Source organism: Botryllus schlosseri, chromosome 10 (assembly GCF_051294905.1).
Source record: "Botryllus schlosseri isolate E-star chromosome 10, Bs_hap1, whole genome shotgun sequence".
Lineage (NCBI taxonomy): Eukaryota > Metazoa > Chordata > Ascidiacea > Stolidobranchia > Styelidae > Botryllus > Botryllus schlosseri.
In genome coordinates, this window is record NC_137245.1 from 22,208,748 (window position 1) to 22,225,392 (window position 16,645).

Genomic DNA, 16,645 nt, shown 5'->3' on the forward strand with positions numbered 1-16,645 from the left:
GCAGTGTCTGGTCTGGTACGATCTCTGTCATCCGGATCTCTTCCAGTGTTTGGTCTGGTACGATCTCTGTCATTCGGATCTCTTCCAGTGTTTGGTCTAGTACGATCCCTGTCATTCGGATCTCTTCCAGTGTTTGGTTTGGTACGATCTCTGTCATCTGGATCCCTGGCAGTGTCTGGTCTGGTACGATCTCTGTCACCCGGATCTCTTCCAGTGTCTGGTCTGGTACGATCCCTGTCATTCGGATCTCTTCCAGTGTTTGGTTTGGTACGTTCCCTGTCATCTGGATCCCTGGCAGTGTCTGGTCTGGTACGATCTCTGTCACCCGGATCTCTTCCAGTGTCAGGTTTGGTGCGATCCCTGTCATTCGGATCTCTTCCAGTGTTTGGTTTGGTACCATTTCTGTCATCGGGATCTCTTCCGATGTCTTGTCTGGTACGATCCCTGTCATTCGGATCTCTTCCAGTGTTTGGTTTGGTACGATCCCTGTCATCTGGATTCCTGGCAGTGTCTGGTCTGGTACGATCTCTGTCACCCGGATCTCTTCCAGTGTCTGGTCTTGTACGATCCCTGTCATCTGGATCCCTGGCAGTGTCTGGTCTGGTACGATCTCTGTCACCCGGATCTCTTCCAGTGTCAGGTCTCGTACGATCTCTGTCACCCGGATCTCTTCCAATGTCAGGTCTGGTACGATCCCTGTCATTCGGATCTCTTCCAGTGTTTGGTTTGGTACGATCCCTGTCATCTGAATCCCTGGCAGTGTCTGGTCTGGTATGATCCCTGTCACCCGGATCTCTTCCAGTGTCAGGTCTGGTACGATACCTGTCATTCGGATCTCTTCCAGTGTTTGGTTTGGTACGATCCCTGTCATCTGAATCCCTGGCAGTGTCTGGTCTGGTACGATCTCTGTCACCCGGATCTCTTCCAGTGTTTGGTCTGGTACGATCTCTGTCATTCGGATCTCTTCCAGTGTTTGGTTTGGTACGATCCCTGTCATCTGAATCCCTGGCAGTGTCTGGTCTGGTACGATCTCTGTCACCCGGATCTCTTCCAGTGTTTGGTCTGGTACGATTTCTGTCATTCGGATCTCTTCCAGTGTTTGGTTTGGTACGATCTCTGTCATCTGGATCCCTGGCAGTGTCTGGTCTGGTACGATCTCTGTCACCCGGATCTCTTCCAGTGTTTGGTCTGGTACGATCTCTGTCATTCGGATCTCTTCCAGTATTTGGTTTGGTACGATCCCTGTCATCTGAATCCCTGGCAGTGTCTGGTCTGGTACGATCTCTGTCACCCGGATCTCTTCCAGTGTTTGGTCTGGTACGATTTCTGTCATTCGGATCTCCTCCAGTGTTTGGTTTGGTACGATCTCTGTCATCTGGATCCCTGGCAGTGTCTGGTCTGGTACGATCTCTGTCACCCGGATCTCTTCCAGTGTCTGGTCTGGTACGATCTCTGTCACCCGGATCTCTTCCAGTATCAGGTCTGGTACGATCTCTGTCACCCGGATCTCTTCCAGTGTTTGGTCTGGTACGATTTCTGTCATTCGGATCTCTTCCAGTGTTTGGTTTGGTACGATCTCTGTCATCTGGATCCCTGGCAGTGTCTGGTCTGGTACGATCTCTGTCATCCGGATCTCTTCCAGTGTTTGGTCTGGTACGATCTCTGTCATTCGGATCTCTTCCAGTGTTTGGTTTGGTACGATCCCTGTCATCTGAATCCCTGGCAGTGTCTGGTCTGGTACGATCTCTGTCACCCGGATCTCTTCCAGTGATTGGTCTGGTACGATTTCTGTCATTCGGATCTCCTCCAGTGTTTGGTTTGGTACGATCTCTGTCATCTGGATCCCTGGCAGTGTCTGGTCTGGTACGATCTCTGTCACCCGGATCTCTTCCAGTGTCTGGTCTGGTACGATCTCTGTCACCCGGATCTCTTCCAGTGTCAGGTCTGGTACGATCTCTGTCACCCGGATCTCTTCCAGTGTCAGGTCTGGTACGATCTCTGTCACCCGGATCTCTTCCAGTGTCAGGTCTGGTACGATCTCTGTCACCCGGATCTCTTCCAGTGTCAGGTCTGGTACGATCTCTGTCACCCGGATCTCTTCCAGTGTTTGGTCTGGTACGATTTCTGTCATTCGGATCTCTTCCAGTGTTTGGTCTGGTACGATCTCTGTCATTCGGATCTCTTCCAGTGTTTGGTTTGGTACGATCCCTGTCATCTGAATCCCTGGCAGTGTCTGGTCTGGTACGATCTCTGTCACCCGGATCTCTTCCAGTGTTTGGTCTGGTACGATCTCTGTCATTCGGATCTCTTCCAGTGTTTGGTTTGGTACGATCCCTGTCATCTGAATCCCTGGCAGTGTCTGGTCTGGTACGATCTCTGTCACCCGGATCTCTTCCAGTGTTTGGTCTGGTACGATCTCTGTCATTCGGATCTCTTCCAGTGTCTGGTCTTGTACGATCCCTGTCATCTGGATCCCTGGCAGTGTCTGGTCTGGTACGATCTCTGTCACCCGGATCTCTTCCCGTGTCTGGTCTGGTACGATCTCTGTCACCCGGATCTCTTCCAGTGTCAGGTCTGGTACGATCTCTGTCACCCGGAACTTTTCCAGTGTCAGGTCTGGTACGATCTCTGTCACCCGGATCTCTTCCAGTGTCAGGTCTGGTACGATCTCTGTCATTTGGATCTCTTCCAGTGTCTGGTCTGGTACTATCTCTGTCACCCGGATCTCTTCCAGTGTCAGGTCTGGTACGATCTCTGTCACCCAGATCTCTTCCAGTGTCAGGTCTTGTACGATCCCTGTCATCTGGATCCCTGGCAGTGTCTGGTCTGGTACGATCTCTGTCACCCGGATCTCTTCCAGTGTCAGGTCTGGTACGATCTCTGTCATTCGGATCTCTTCCAGTGTCTGGTCTTGTACGATCCCTGTCATCTGGATCCCTGGCAGTGTCTGGTCTGGTACGATCTGTGTCATTCGGATCTCTTCCAGTGTCTGGTCTTGTACGATCCCTGTCATCGGGATCCCTGGCAGTGTCTGGTCTGGTACGATCTCTGTCACCCGGATCTCTTCCAGTGTCAGGTCTGGTACGATCTCTGTCATTCGGATCTCTTCCAGTGTCTGGTCTTGTACGATCCCTGTCATCTGGATCCCTGGCAGTGTCTGGTCTGGTACGATCTCTGTCATTCGGATCTCTTCCAGTGTCTGGTCTTGTACGATCCCTGTCATCTGGATCCCTGGCAGTGTCTGGTCTGGTACGATCTCTGTCACCCGGATCTCTTCCAGTGTCAGGTCTGGTACGATCTCTGTCATTCGGATCTCTTCCAGTGTCTGGTCTGGTACGATCTCTGTCATCGGGATCTCTTCCAGTGTCAGGTCTGGTACGATCTCTGTCACCCGGATCTCTTTCAGTGTTTGGTCTGGTACGATCTCTGTCATTCGGATCTCTTCCAGTGTCTGGTCTGGTGCGATCTCTGTCATCGGGACCTCTTCCAGTGTCAGGTCTGGTACGATCTCTGTCATTCGGATCTCTTCCAGTGTCTGGTCTTGTACGATCCCTGTCATCTGGATCCCTGGCAGTGTCTGGTCTGGTACGATCTCTGTCATTCGGATCTCTTCCATTGTCTGGTCTTGTACGATCCCTGTCATCTGGATCCCTGGCAGTGTCTGGTCTGGTACGATCTCTGTCACCCGGATCTCTTCCAGTGTCTGGTCTGGTACGATCTCTGTCACCCGGATCTCTTCCAGTGTCAGGTCTGGTACGATCTCTGTCACCCGGATCTTTTCCAGTGTCAGGTCTGGTACGATCTCTGTCACCCGGATCTCTTCCAGTGTCAGGTCTGGTACGATCTCTGTCATTTGGATCTCTTCCAGTGTCTGGTCTGGTACGATCTCTGTCACCCGGATCTCTTCCAGTGTCAGGTCTGGTACGATCTCTGTCATTTGGATCTCTTCCAGTGTCTGGTCTGGTACGATCTCTGTCACCCGGATCTCTTTCAGTGTTTGGTCTGGTACGATCTCTGTCATTCGGATCTCTTCCAGTGTCTGGTCTGGTGCGATCTCTGTCATCGGGATCTCTTCCAGTGTCAGGTCTTGTGCGATCTCTGTCACCCGGATCTCTTCCAGTGTCAGGTCTGGTACGATCTCTGTCACCCGGATCTCTTCCAGTGTCTGGTCTGGTACGATCTCTGTCATCCGGATCTCTTCCAGTGTCTGGTCTGGTACGATCTCTGTCATTCGGATCTCTTCCAGTGTCTGGTCTGGTACGATCTCTGTCAGCCGGATCTCTTCCAGTGTCAGGTCTGGTACGATCTCTGTCATCCGGATCTCTTTCAGTGTCTGGTCTGGTACGATCTCTGTCAGCCAGATCTCTTCCAGTGTCTGGTCTGGTACGATCTTTGTCATTCGGATCTCTTCCAGTGTCTGGTCTTGTACGATCCCTGTCATCTGGATCCCTGGCAGTGTCTGGTCTGGTACGATCTCTGTCATTCGGATCTCTTCCAGTGTCTGGTCTTGTATGATCCCTGTCATCTGGATCCCTGGCAGTGTCTGGTCTGGTACGATCTCTGTCACCCGGATCTCTTCCAGTGTCTGGTCTTGTACGATCCCTGTCATCTGGATCCCTGGCAGTGTCTGGTCTGGTACGATCTCTGTCATTCGGATCTCTTCCAGTGTCTGGTCTTGTATGATCCCTGTCATCTGGATCCCTGGCAGTGTCTGGTCTGGTACGATCTCTGTCACCCGGATCTCTTCCAGTGTCTGGTCTGGTACGATCTCTGTCACCCGGATCTCTTCCAGTGTCAGGTCTGGTACGATCTCTGTCACCCGGATCTCTTCCAGTGTCAGGTCTGGTACGATCTCTGTCATTTGGATCTCTTCCAGTGTCTGGTGTGGTACGATCTCTGTCACCCGGATCTCTTCCAGTGTCAGGTCTGGTACGATCTCTGTCACCCGGATCTCTTCCAGTGTCAGGTCTTGTACGATCCCTGTCATCTGGATCCCTGGCAGTGTCTGGTCTGGTACGATCTCTGTCATTCGGATCTCTTCCAGTGTCTGGTCTTGTACGATCCCTGTCATCTGGATCCCTGGCAGTGTCTGGTCTGGTACGATCTCTGTCACCCGGATCTCTTCCAGTGTCAGGTCTGGTACGATCTCTGTCATTCGGATCTCTTCCAGTGTCTGGTCTTGTACGATCCCTGTCATCTGGATCCCTGGCAGTGTCTGGTCTGGTACGATCTCTGTCATTCGGATCTCTTCCAGTGTCTGGTCTTGTACGATCCCTATCATCTGGATCCCTGGCAGTGTCTGGTCTGGTACGATCTCTGTCACCCGGATCTCTTCCAGTGTCAGGTCTGGTACGATCTCTGTCATTCGGATCTCTTCCAGTGTCTGGTCTTGTACGATCCCTGTCATTCGGATCTCTTCCAGTGTCTGGTCTGGTGCGATCTCTGTCATCTGGATCCCTGGCAGTGTCAGGTCTGGTGCGCTCTCTGTCATCCGGATCTCTTTCAGTGTCTGGTCTGGTACGATCTCTGTCACCCGGATTTCTTCCAGTGTCTGGTCTGGTCCGATCTCTGTCATTCGGATCTCTTCCAGTGTCTGGTCTGGTACGATCTCTGTCATTCGGATCTCTTCCAGTGTTTGGTTTGGTACGATCTCTGTCATCTGGATCCCTGGTAGTGTCTGGTCTGGTACGATCTCTGTCATCTGGATCCCTGCCAGTGTCAGGTCTGGTGCGCTCTCTGTCATTCGGATCTGTTCCAGTGTCTGGTCTGGTGCGATCTCCGTCATCCGGATCCCTTCCAGTTCCTATTATTTAATAAAATATGTTTACTGCAAATGTAAATACAAATTTACATGTTTAATAGTCGAAATTATGAAATTGAGTTGGACAAAAGTGTAGTTGTCGATTGTTGTTTTTCTTATTTCAGCATTGATTAGCTTTTGTTATATTTTTATGATTTCGCAATCGATTTTATCACTTGTACAGATACTCTCCTGGCTTCTGCTTCGGTGACAGTTCTGCTCCATTACAAAGGTAACACACGATTTTTGTTCCCGGGTTCTAATTGATATTTCCTGATCAATCCCACCTAGAAACTTCCAAAAATCAATATAGATTAATCCAAACTTTGAATTTGTGGTTAGGAGAGTGATTTTTTGAATTTTTTAAAATGTGCAATATTGTGCATGGTTATACTGATTTATCATGTAGGAAATTGATATTTACCAAACTGTCTTTGATCGCTGGTACATGGTACATGGGAATTTGCACATAACTGTAATAACTGTATGCGAATCAATGTTAAATGTAAAACTAAATTTCAGGCAAAAATAATTCAAGTATAAAATCAGTTAAAAATGGGATGTTTTGCTGGATTTCATCCTGTAACACGATTTTTATTCCCAGGTTTTACTTGATATTTCCTGATCTGTCTCATATGGAAACTTCCAAAAATCAATATAGCTCATTCCAAACTTTGGTTTTGTGGTTAGGACGGTAATTTTTTTTAATTAGCTAGTATGTGCAATATTGTGCATGGTTATACTGATTAGCCCAATAGGAAATGGATATTTACCAAACTGTCTTTGATCACTGCAAGTCCATTTTTAATCTCTTGGCATCGACTAAGAAGTTATATTCTATAAATGTATTTACCAAATATTCTGACGAGTTAGTTGTAGGCGATCAATTGCATTTTTGCAAAGCAAATTAAAACCAACTTTTGGCTATTTTTCCGTCTGGCATAGGTTAATTCTGACTTTGCATAATAATAGGCAACGAATTAGAACTTTTGTTATTAAAATCAAATCACAAAGCACAGTCATCAGGTACATGGAAATTTGCACATAAATGTCTCAACTATATCCGAATCAAAACCATCGTTAAATGCAAAACCAAATAAATTTCAGGCTAAATCAGTTCGAGTATAAAATTAAGAAAAATGGGATGTTTCTGGGGATTTTTTTGTACTCTACATCTCTACTTTCCCGCATTAAGGCCCAGACATAATCTCCCATCATGCTTCCATTATATTGCCCTTGGTATTTCATTTCAAAATCTTTTATGTCTTGATGCAATTGCTCCCATTTGTCTTCTGAATAAGCTCCCATATTATCTTTGAACTCGTCCAAGTGAGCATCAAGCATACGTAGTTTCATAGACATTCTGCACCCCATGTTTCCATACGACTTTAAAAATTTGGCAACGAGTTTGGCATACTTATATTCCTTATTATTGCCCAAGAACCCATTCACCACATCTGCAAAGCCATCCCAAGCCTTCTTTTCAACATCATTAGGCATTTGGATAAAATTATTCGACTTGAGAATAATTTTACTTTGTGGGCCAATAAATACACCAACTTCTACTTTAGTTTCTGATAGTTCAGGAAACAAGTTCTGGCGAATCTAGAATACGTCACCGCCTTTATTCAATGCTTTCACAAGTTGCTTTATAAGGCCAAGTTTTATCTGAAGGGGAGGCCTGAGCACTTTGTTTGGGCTACTCAACCGAGTTTGCTTTACGTTTTTTCTCTCCAACAAAAAATTTGTTTCGTTTTGGCCATATTTGCTTTATTTAGTGTTTTGTGGTATCCCTACTGTCCCAGAGGCCGAGGATACTTGGTGAACCCCTCCTTGCATACCCATCAAAAACGCTACCATTTGTAAGTCCCCAGTTACTTCCGAGTTATATTAAAAAATATTAAAAAATTATCAATTGCAAATCATAAAATATCAAAACCTCAAAAATCAACCCTGCAAACAGAAATATCCATAAAATGGCAAATATTGCAGAGTATATTAACATTTTAAAGTGATCAACATCCATCTCGGATGCTCTTTACCCATATTTTTGATTTATTTTCTCAAAAATAGTGCGATTTTAGAATTTCATTCTTTAAACCACAAAAGCAAAGTTTATATGGAATAAAGTTGATTTTTGACACTTACTGGTCCTAAGCAATAGGGAAAAATTGATTAGAACCTGAAAACAAAAAAAAAATTTTTGTTACACTGTGAATGAAAAAAATTCACCGTGTGGAGATATGTGGGTGTATCTAGGAATTACACATTTGGAGAATGATTAATTTGTATAAGGAAATGATCACTAATAATAGAAAATCATTATATAATTGTGTTGATATTCACTGCGGAGCAGCGGTTCCCTAAATAATTTTGTTAAACGCACCCTTTGATTCACCGTTACGTAAGGTTAAATTTGGACTTACTTTCAGTTGGCGTAACAACCGGAGGAGTAATCAAGTCTGAAGTTCTTCCAAAATTGTCATCTGGAGATGTGACTTGGTTTGGTGCAGTAATGGAAGATGTTTTCATTGAAATACTACTGTCTGGTTGATCAGTAACTTGATCACCTGTTGATGTTGGTTTTGTGTCTTCACTGCTGAAAAAAGGTCAATTATTATTGATGGTAGTCTCGAATCAGTCATAATCAGCTTATCAACTCTTGCACTAAGGGTAATCGTGACTATTTTTCCCTTTCAGAGGATGCCACGAGGTCAACAAGGTTAGAACAACTGACATAAATGAAAATTGTTAATTTTTTCACCTACCACAGCCATTTGCTCATTGTGCACATAGGAGCTATTGCTATGTATCATATATTTTATGATGACACAATGAAGCATAGGATTTCATCACAGTTTTGCAATATACATAATGTTCGATAGTTGAATAAAGTTGAAAAGTTACTAGATATTAGTAATGCTTCGGATAAAATCGAGGCTACATTTTACCACGAGTATGTGACAAGTACAAATGCAGATAAGTAAAGCTACTCACTATATGTTTAATGTACATTGTATAATAATTACTACGTACTAATAAGAAAAATGCTGCCTAATTAAACATGATGTGGCAAACAGTTGTTTACTACAAATTTCTGAATTATTCCAAGTCGATAATGAAAACATTAATTCATATTATAACACAGAAAAAAGCACGACTTAATAGAATTTACTCTTCGATTTCCTGAGAAGCAACTATCTCCACATCGTCGGAATCAGGTCGGCGCCATAAACTCAACCTCCATCGCTTGCTCCGGCGCGAGCCTATTAAGACACAAGAATTTGCAAATGATTGAAAATGCCTGAAACACACAAATAGCACCTCTCAGGGTTCGAATCCAAAACAAGCCTCTTCCACCCGTCTTCATTTGAAAATCGAAAGTTGATACATCTAATGGATAATTGTGGCTCACCTCGCGGGAACCTGTTATCCACCTGAATCTAATGAAGGTGTTCAGATCACATGATTACATGCATGCATTAAAAAGGTATATTTGACGTTCATCTCAATGCGACATAATTGAAACTTGAATCATGCTAATTGAAAGTTAGTGCAATTAAAGCTTGTTCTGCAAAACTTGGACATAGGTTCGAATCAGATTTGGGCTCTTACAATTTTCTTTTCGAAATGCAAATATTTCAAATTTAAATGCATGAAAATATAAATTAACCTTTACACAGGCTATTACAAATATCTCCCACTGCGGCAGAAATTGTACAGACATAATCGGACATGAGGATTGAAGAAATGAAATGAGGTTTTTTCTTTAGACAATGATTATTATTTTACAATAATGGTTGGCAGTGATGAAATAATTACCAAATAAGAGATGTTGTTGTATTCTGATTGGTAAATTTCAAGATTAGCGCTATACTAACGTTACGCAATACGCTATATTAACTCTATACCATTTAAATTACTATCAAATGAACATGAATGAACCACCTGATGAAATAACCAGTGCGACGAATTCGTGGATGCATCCATCGTAACCTATAACTGCCACGTTGAAGCCGAATGATGCTAAAATTTCTTGGTGGCACAAGGTCTAGGAAAAAACATACGATATATTCAACATTCATGTATACTTGGATTTGATTTATCATATTTACCAGCAGAAGTCGACGATGGATTCGTACTGAAAGTTGTTGTTGCCGGCGTATCAGTCGTGGTGCTGTCAGTTTCTTCGCTAAAATATATTAAAACGCGAGTCGCGAGGCAAAACCTTGATTGAAAGCCAAAATTCCAACTTACTCATCGAGCTCCTCCGAGGATATGATGTCGACATCCTGCGAATCTGGCCTACGACGTAATTGTAGTTTTCTTGTACTGCTTTTCTCAGCGTCTTAATCAGAAAATGAATATATAGCAGGCTATTGTTTGATTTGAGCTCGGCAAGAAACTTCTGAAATAAGTTTTTGAGAAATGAAACAGAAATCGTGAGGAAACCTATCTATTCATATCATTATTAAAGCCATGTACATGTCAAACAGGGATAGCTACTTAAACACGAATTCGGTTTGTGTGGAAATATACTCAAACTACACAAAGTGCATCGTTGGTATGGTATGTTACTAATGTAATCAAATGCAATTATCTTCATGAACAGATCGCAACATGCATCAATTGCTGTGACATAATTACTAAACTATTGAGAATTAAACTGACAAAGACAGCATTATAAGAATATAAGTGTGTCTGATCATTTCAGAAGAAGATGTTGGCCCATATCAAGGCTCATACCATATTACCTGCTACTGCATCGATCACACATTAATCCTAACGTATTTTACTCACTTCTCAATGTTCTAATCCAAAACGTTCCAGTCCCCCCAGCTCGTATCTCAAATTCCATGTTTTCCACTTCTTTTGCATAAGTTTCATCTCTTGTTCTGTGACTTGTAGAAACTTGCAGCCTGGAATGTATTAGTACGTATAACATATGTTTTGGAATTTGAATACGAAATAGATATATAGCCTATAGATGTTGAATAATATATTCATTATTCATATTGAAATAAACCCAAATGTTTTGGCTGACACACGTTAGCGGTAAGTGCCAGCCGAGAATACTCCGGTTTATTTGAATATATTATCATTCAATTCTATATTGTCGGTCGGTACCTCCAAGAAGCTCTTTATGTATATAGATATATATATCAAATTAAGCCAAAAATTCTTCAACAAGCTCCATATTGTTGTATGTAAATATATATATTATATAAACAGATGTTCTTCCTTATTTACCCGTACATAATACATGTGAAACACAAAAGCTCATTGAAAACTTCCAATACCTGACTCTGTATCCAGTGCGAAGGCCTCTTGGATGGCGCCATCGGATGCGATATCGGTTGCGAATTAACCTTTCAATTTCAAATTCCCGTGGAGGCACGAGATCTTAAAAAAACAGCTCATCAATGCCTATTTCCAGGCATGAATCTTTCCGATATTACCAGCGTCATTGTCCCCGTCCTCTTGATCAACCTCGACTTCATCTTCGTCTTCGTCTGTGATAACCAGCCCGGTTGATGAGCTTACGGGTCCTTTAAACCTCACCCTTTTCACACTACTCCGTTTGTAGTCTGAAACATACAGAGAGCATACTCAAGTTCTTGATTTTCATGGTTTGCGTGGTCGATCACAGGAACACAACTGATGCCATGACCAGGGAAACATAATTCCGTTACATATGTACATCTATATCAACATGCTGGAATCTCAATCAGAGACATATCGTATAGTCCAATTAGTATCAATTTAACGTGTTTATTTAGAGTAGTTGATTTAAAGCACTTGCAAAATGGTTAAATGCCGCAGGTTACTACTGAGAACTTGTTTGAACGCGAGTGATCCTTGTTACTAAGAAATTGCGCCACAAAAGTTGCTTTATCGGTGCACCTAATATTCACATCATTATATTAATCAATACATGAGATTACGTACCTCGGATGGTAACAAATTTCAAACTGTATAGGATACGGTCTGGTATTTCCATTTCCAAGCTAGTTGTGTCAGCGCCAAATGTGAATTCCTTGGTAGGTGCATCACTTCCTCGTTTGAACATGCTACAAATGAAAAAAAAATAATACCGTTCCTCATGCACAAGACATCGATCTATTGTACATTATATCTCAAGGCAATGCATAGTTAATCGCTGCATAACGGACCGACCATCAATCTCAACCAAAGCACGCATGCAATTATTGATGTATATGTATAGCAGCTTATATTTTGTAAAACCGAATAACCTACAAATACAAATAGAAATTTTATTACTAAAGTCGCTATAACATCTCACCGAATGTAATACCCGCCCCATCGACCACTCGGATGATTCCAGCTGAAGTGATATCTTTTCCCACTCAACCATTGCGCAGTTATATTAACGGGAGGTAGCGGCCCTAAGACACCGCATGTGTGAGAAGCAAGAAATTTAATTGAATATCTGAAAATGTGTACTTGTTTGGAAGCTTGTGATAGCAGGTCGACTGACTCGCCCATCGTCCTCAGCACGAACCCCGGCGCGGTATTTAGTTCCTGGAGTAAGCCCTAAAAGGGAAACTCATCGTGTTATTGAACACCAGTCAAAGTTTGTATAAAGGTTGGTACCCAGAAATTAATATGACAAAGGCTACGCGAAGCAGGCGTTCAAAGCAGAAACATCCAAATTGGGCTTCAAATATAATAACCCGAGTACAACAGCATAAGTACCTTCAACCGAGGCCATCCTGTTATCATGCGGAGCATCAACTGTCAGCATAGCCACAATTCCAACAGAACTCGAATCCCGTTCATCTTCGTTTACAAATATACGATACAACGCTGTTTTCATTCTTTTTTTCCATTCCAGCCTAGCCAATTGCGTACTTGTGAAACGGACAGGTTTTAATATCGGCATTGGGAGTTCGTCCTTAAAACAAATAGAATTGCAATAGTATCCGTAATCCGAATTTATTTTAGAAGATTTTACTTCATCCTCTGGTTCCAGATCTTGCGCATCTTCATCACTGAAATCATTGATGGAATTTAATTATTACCATCATGGTAATGAATTAGCACACACCTATCTTCTTCCTCTTCTGAAGTTTCCGTGTCGATTGCCTTCGAGCCTTTTCTTTTAAATGTCACTCGTATGCGAACACTTTTCATCTTTTCTGTGTGCATGAATTTCGTGTTATAGAATTGCGTGTGGGATGTATTTACTAATGAGTTCACAGGAATACATTCATGAAATAAGAATGGAATTTTTAAGCCCTTAGGTCCGTGTGAAATCATATCCACGTGACATTAAACAACACAAAGCGCCATAAATTGAAATGCAGGGGGAAAATAGTAAGAACTAAAATCCACAAGCGTGTTTCCACAACCGTGTTTGCATCACACAAATGGTACTCATATTGATATAAATTCGTTGCAATTTCGCGATTGTTCGTGTTCAAGATGCGTATTGCCAACATTGCCAAGAATTATTCAAAACCAGTGGTGTTATGCGTCTTATACATATAGCAATTTGCATCTGGACTATAAACACCCATTTCATTACCCATACAAATATCCAGACATTTTCCCTCACATACCTCGAAACGTTGTAAACCAAATTACTCCCTTTAGCCCATCATCAATCAATACTTGCAACTGCCTTTCATTTCTTTGAAGATTGTGTACTTTCTGTCGACTTTCATCTCCAACTACCGAAAACCTAGGATTTCGAGTAACAGCATGAACACAAATCATAAAACGTGAAGCGACTGTATTTTATACTCTGCTTTGTAGGCAGACCGTCTGCCGATTGGATGATCCCATGTTACCGAGTAAGTATCCCCAGACACATGGGTGAATTGCACATTTCCTGGGGGAAGAGGCCCTGTTAAATATGAGGAAGATGTCAATCACACATAGAAACATCACAATATACAAGTTTAGACAAGACGTGTCACAGATTACAGGCTTACCTGGCTGTAACCGAAGGATATCTGCAGTGCCATTGTGTTTGTGATGTTAAAGCAAATATTTGCAACAAAGTACAGTGGAGCGGTTTGAATTCATTAGTAATTGCGCTACCCAGACACTACCTTGACCAACCAGATAGGTAAATTACTATTTACTTGTAATGAATGGAGCTATGACCACATCACTGACTTTATCATCGTACAACCCTGCAACTTCAGCACGGTACTTTGTCCCAGGGGTGAGACCTGAAAATGCAGAATGACGACGTAGAAAAAATGAGTCCAAGACTTTTCGAAATTTCACACACCATCGGCTAAGAAAGATCGATCGAAATTAGCGCGAGGTTGCTCTTGATCAATTAACGGAACACTGCTAGAGCCTGACTCGTTTTCAATGACGCGAACCCGGTAGATGTAATCGTTCCTAGTCTTTCGCCATTCGATACGCGCCGAATACTGATCAATGCGTCTCACTGGTTTCAATTGCGGAGCTGGAAACGGGGTCTAAATAATATATCAATTGGGAGATTGGGAATTACGTACAAAAATATCACGAGCGATACGTACAGTGAACGTAAGGCGGTCCAGTTCTATTTTCTCTCCACTTGACGGCGATAGTGTCCCGTAAAGAAAAGCTTGGTATGTCGTGTCAGGTTTTAGTTGGAGGAGTGAAAACTTAATTTGGCCAGGGTCGACGGAGTACGTTTTGGTCTTTCCAACTTGTGACACCACAGTTAGTTTGATCTCATACCTAAATCGTAATAGAATTTGTAACAAAGAAAATCCAATTTGCAATGACACTCTTGGTCCTAAGGACAGCTTCTGAATAGGTTGGATGCTGTTTCTGGTTTCCCCATTATTTTCTTACGATAGGAATGGAACAGTGTTATGCAGTTTATGATTGGTTAATATTTTTATAGGCAGTATTATGCTGGTCACAGTTCAATTTGAGGATCTGTGTGTTCTTGATGTAGCCTACAAATATCGGTGAAAATTCAATGGCTAACAAATGAACTTTACATAAGTCATTGCAATGTAACGGATAAGATCTTACAGTGTTGCACAATCTGCATTAAAAATGCAAGAAAATAGAGAATTGATGGTAAATTATTAGCAAATTAGTGTTTCGGTGTGATAAAAAGTATGATGCTGAATAATATGAGAAAATCGAAAATCCTATTACCTCGTACGCTTTCCTGGCACAACATACTTTGTCCAATACAGCTTTCCCGACTTGCCTGTAAGACCTTTTACTCCAAGATCGACCAATTTGGGAGGTCGCGTTGTCGCTAAAATTGACGAAATTCCATTACGGGGACTCTCACGTGCATTTTCCGTAACTTCATGCTTACTCGTAGTGCTAGGGGCAGCTGTTGACGTAGTTGTGGTAGCAGTTGTCGGTGGGTTGAATTGAGCGTGTCCTGATATGACAGCCGCAGCACTTTCGACACTGTCGATCACCGACCGGACAGCCACACGATAATACTGATTCACAGCAAAACCTTTGATGTCATAAGTTTAATGGATGCGATCGACTTTTTAAAAAATGGGCATCTTTTCGTACCAGGTATTTCAGAGGATGTTTGGGTCGATCGAAAAGAAGACATTGGTGACAACTCGGACTTTGTGAAGTAAACATTATATTTCGATATCTTTTGTTCAACAGGTGAACTCCACGTCAGCACCAGGGTACCATCGTCTTGGAATGTCCCCATTAAATTTGTAGGTGGTGGAATAGCTGCGGTAATTTGCATGTGTGACACTAAATGATATGTAGACAGCAAACCGATATACTTACGAGTGTACAGTACATCTGAGGGTGATACTGGGGCACTTTTTTCTCCATTACGGACAGCCACAAGGGCAACCACATACGTCCGACCCGGCTTCAACCGGGACAAAAGTATTGATTCTGCAGCTGTATCGGCACTCTTCACCTTACTCGGCTTCTTCTTATCGAAATATTGCACTGAAATCGATGAGAATATTGTGAATTCAAGAGGAAGTTGAGAACACACTCATGTAATCACATTGATATGTTGTTCCACTTTCTCCGGGACTCCACCGCAAAAGCAAAGATGTAGGTGTGGCTAGTTCCAAATGGAAGTTCACTGGGGAGCTGACTGAAACACCGGATTCATCTGACAAGAGTGAGTCTGACAGGCCAGTTGAAGCTTGAAGTTCAAAGGGTGCTACAAAAGAGAAAGACAAATTAAATGCTAACAAAATACGAGCTCTAAAATCAAATTGTAGGAGTGAGCATTTCACGAGTATTCCTAGGTGGAGGCTAGTATGTGATACATATGTACATGTGATAAATTACAACTGGTAAAGGCTAAATCATATACAAAGTCCTACTATCACATACTCAATATTCAGTAATAAAAACCGCACACCAAACGTGAATAGCATATTACGTGTAGTGATTTTCATTGAGTCTACAAGCGTCACTTTCTGACCCTTCTCTTCATACAGATCGATTCTAAATTTAGAATCATACGGAAGGTTCGGGATAGCGACACTTCTTTCCCCATGTTCTGGCCGTATTTCTCCCTGTGTGAGATAGGATGGATTGTATTATTGATATTGATTCATGTTAACAATCCTTACTTCAAATTGATCCATGGGCCATGTCTTCGAATAGGCTACAATATACCCGACTGATTCTGGGCTTGGAGTAGATCTGAGGAGTAAGTCGTACCATTCCACAGATTCCTCGGTCCAGGAAACGTTCAACGAGTTACCAGGAATAAGGTATGCTCTAAGCCTCTGATTTTTTTTCGAATTCCGTCGTCGAAATTCTGAAATGAAATATGATTTAACATATTCAGGCACCACAAAATACAGCTTGTGCAGCTGTAATTGCGCTTGTATAACCCACTTCAAAATG

General features: G+C 42.6%; 1 protein-coding gene across 6 annotated transcripts in view; it reads right to left on the bottom strand.

Annotated features, from left to right (window-relative positions):
* Positions 1-16,645, bottom strand: part of LOC145448507 (uncharacterized) — an 80,802-nt gene that overhangs the window by 30,304 nt on the left and 33,853 nt on the right. For 5 of the 6 annotated variants that reach the window (XM_080326903.1, XM_080326904.1, XM_080326901.1 and 2 more), the window contains 28 exons: positions 16,366-16,556; positions 16,173-16,308; positions 15,786-15,947; positions 15,554-15,724; positions 15,320-15,493; positions 15,108-15,257; positions 14,939-15,044; positions 14,323-14,506; positions 14,064-14,259; positions 13,912-14,001; positions 13,568-13,670; positions 13,384-13,505; positions 12,870-12,960; positions 12,777-12,813; positions 12,518-12,716; positions 12,266-12,355; positions 12,105-12,207; positions 11,750-11,871; positions 11,260-11,388; positions 11,101-11,203; positions 10,601-10,719; positions 10,058-10,148; positions 9,916-9,992; positions 9,749-9,851; positions 9,125-9,243; positions 8,976-9,066; positions 8,227-8,399; positions 326-5,803 (listed from right to left, as the gene is read on the bottom strand). In XM_080326903.1, coding sequence (XP_080183029.1) covers positions 326-5,803; positions 8,227-8,399; positions 8,976-9,066; positions 9,125-9,243; positions 9,749-9,851; positions 9,916-9,992; positions 10,058-10,148; positions 10,601-10,719; positions 11,101-11,203; positions 11,260-11,388; positions 11,750-11,871; positions 12,105-12,207; positions 12,266-12,355; positions 12,518-12,716; positions 12,777-12,813; positions 12,870-12,960; positions 13,384-13,505; positions 13,568-13,670; positions 13,912-14,001; positions 14,064-14,259; positions 14,323-14,506; positions 14,939-15,044; positions 15,108-15,257; positions 15,320-15,493; positions 15,554-15,724; positions 15,786-15,947; positions 16,173-16,308; positions 16,366-16,556 — 8,910 coding nt within the window. The remainder of the gene's footprint in view (positions 1-325; positions 5,804-8,226; positions 8,400-8,975; positions 9,067-9,124; positions 9,244-9,748; positions 9,852-9,915; positions 9,993-10,057; positions 10,149-10,600; positions 10,720-11,100; positions 11,204-11,259; positions 11,389-11,749; positions 11,872-12,104; positions 12,208-12,265; positions 12,356-12,517; positions 12,717-12,776; positions 12,814-12,869; positions 12,961-13,383; positions 13,506-13,567; positions 13,671-13,911; positions 14,002-14,063; positions 14,260-14,322; positions 14,507-14,938; positions 15,045-15,107; positions 15,258-15,319; positions 15,494-15,553; positions 15,725-15,785; positions 15,948-16,172; positions 16,309-16,365; positions 16,557-16,645) is intronic. The other variant, XM_080326902.1, reaches the window with a different exon arrangement.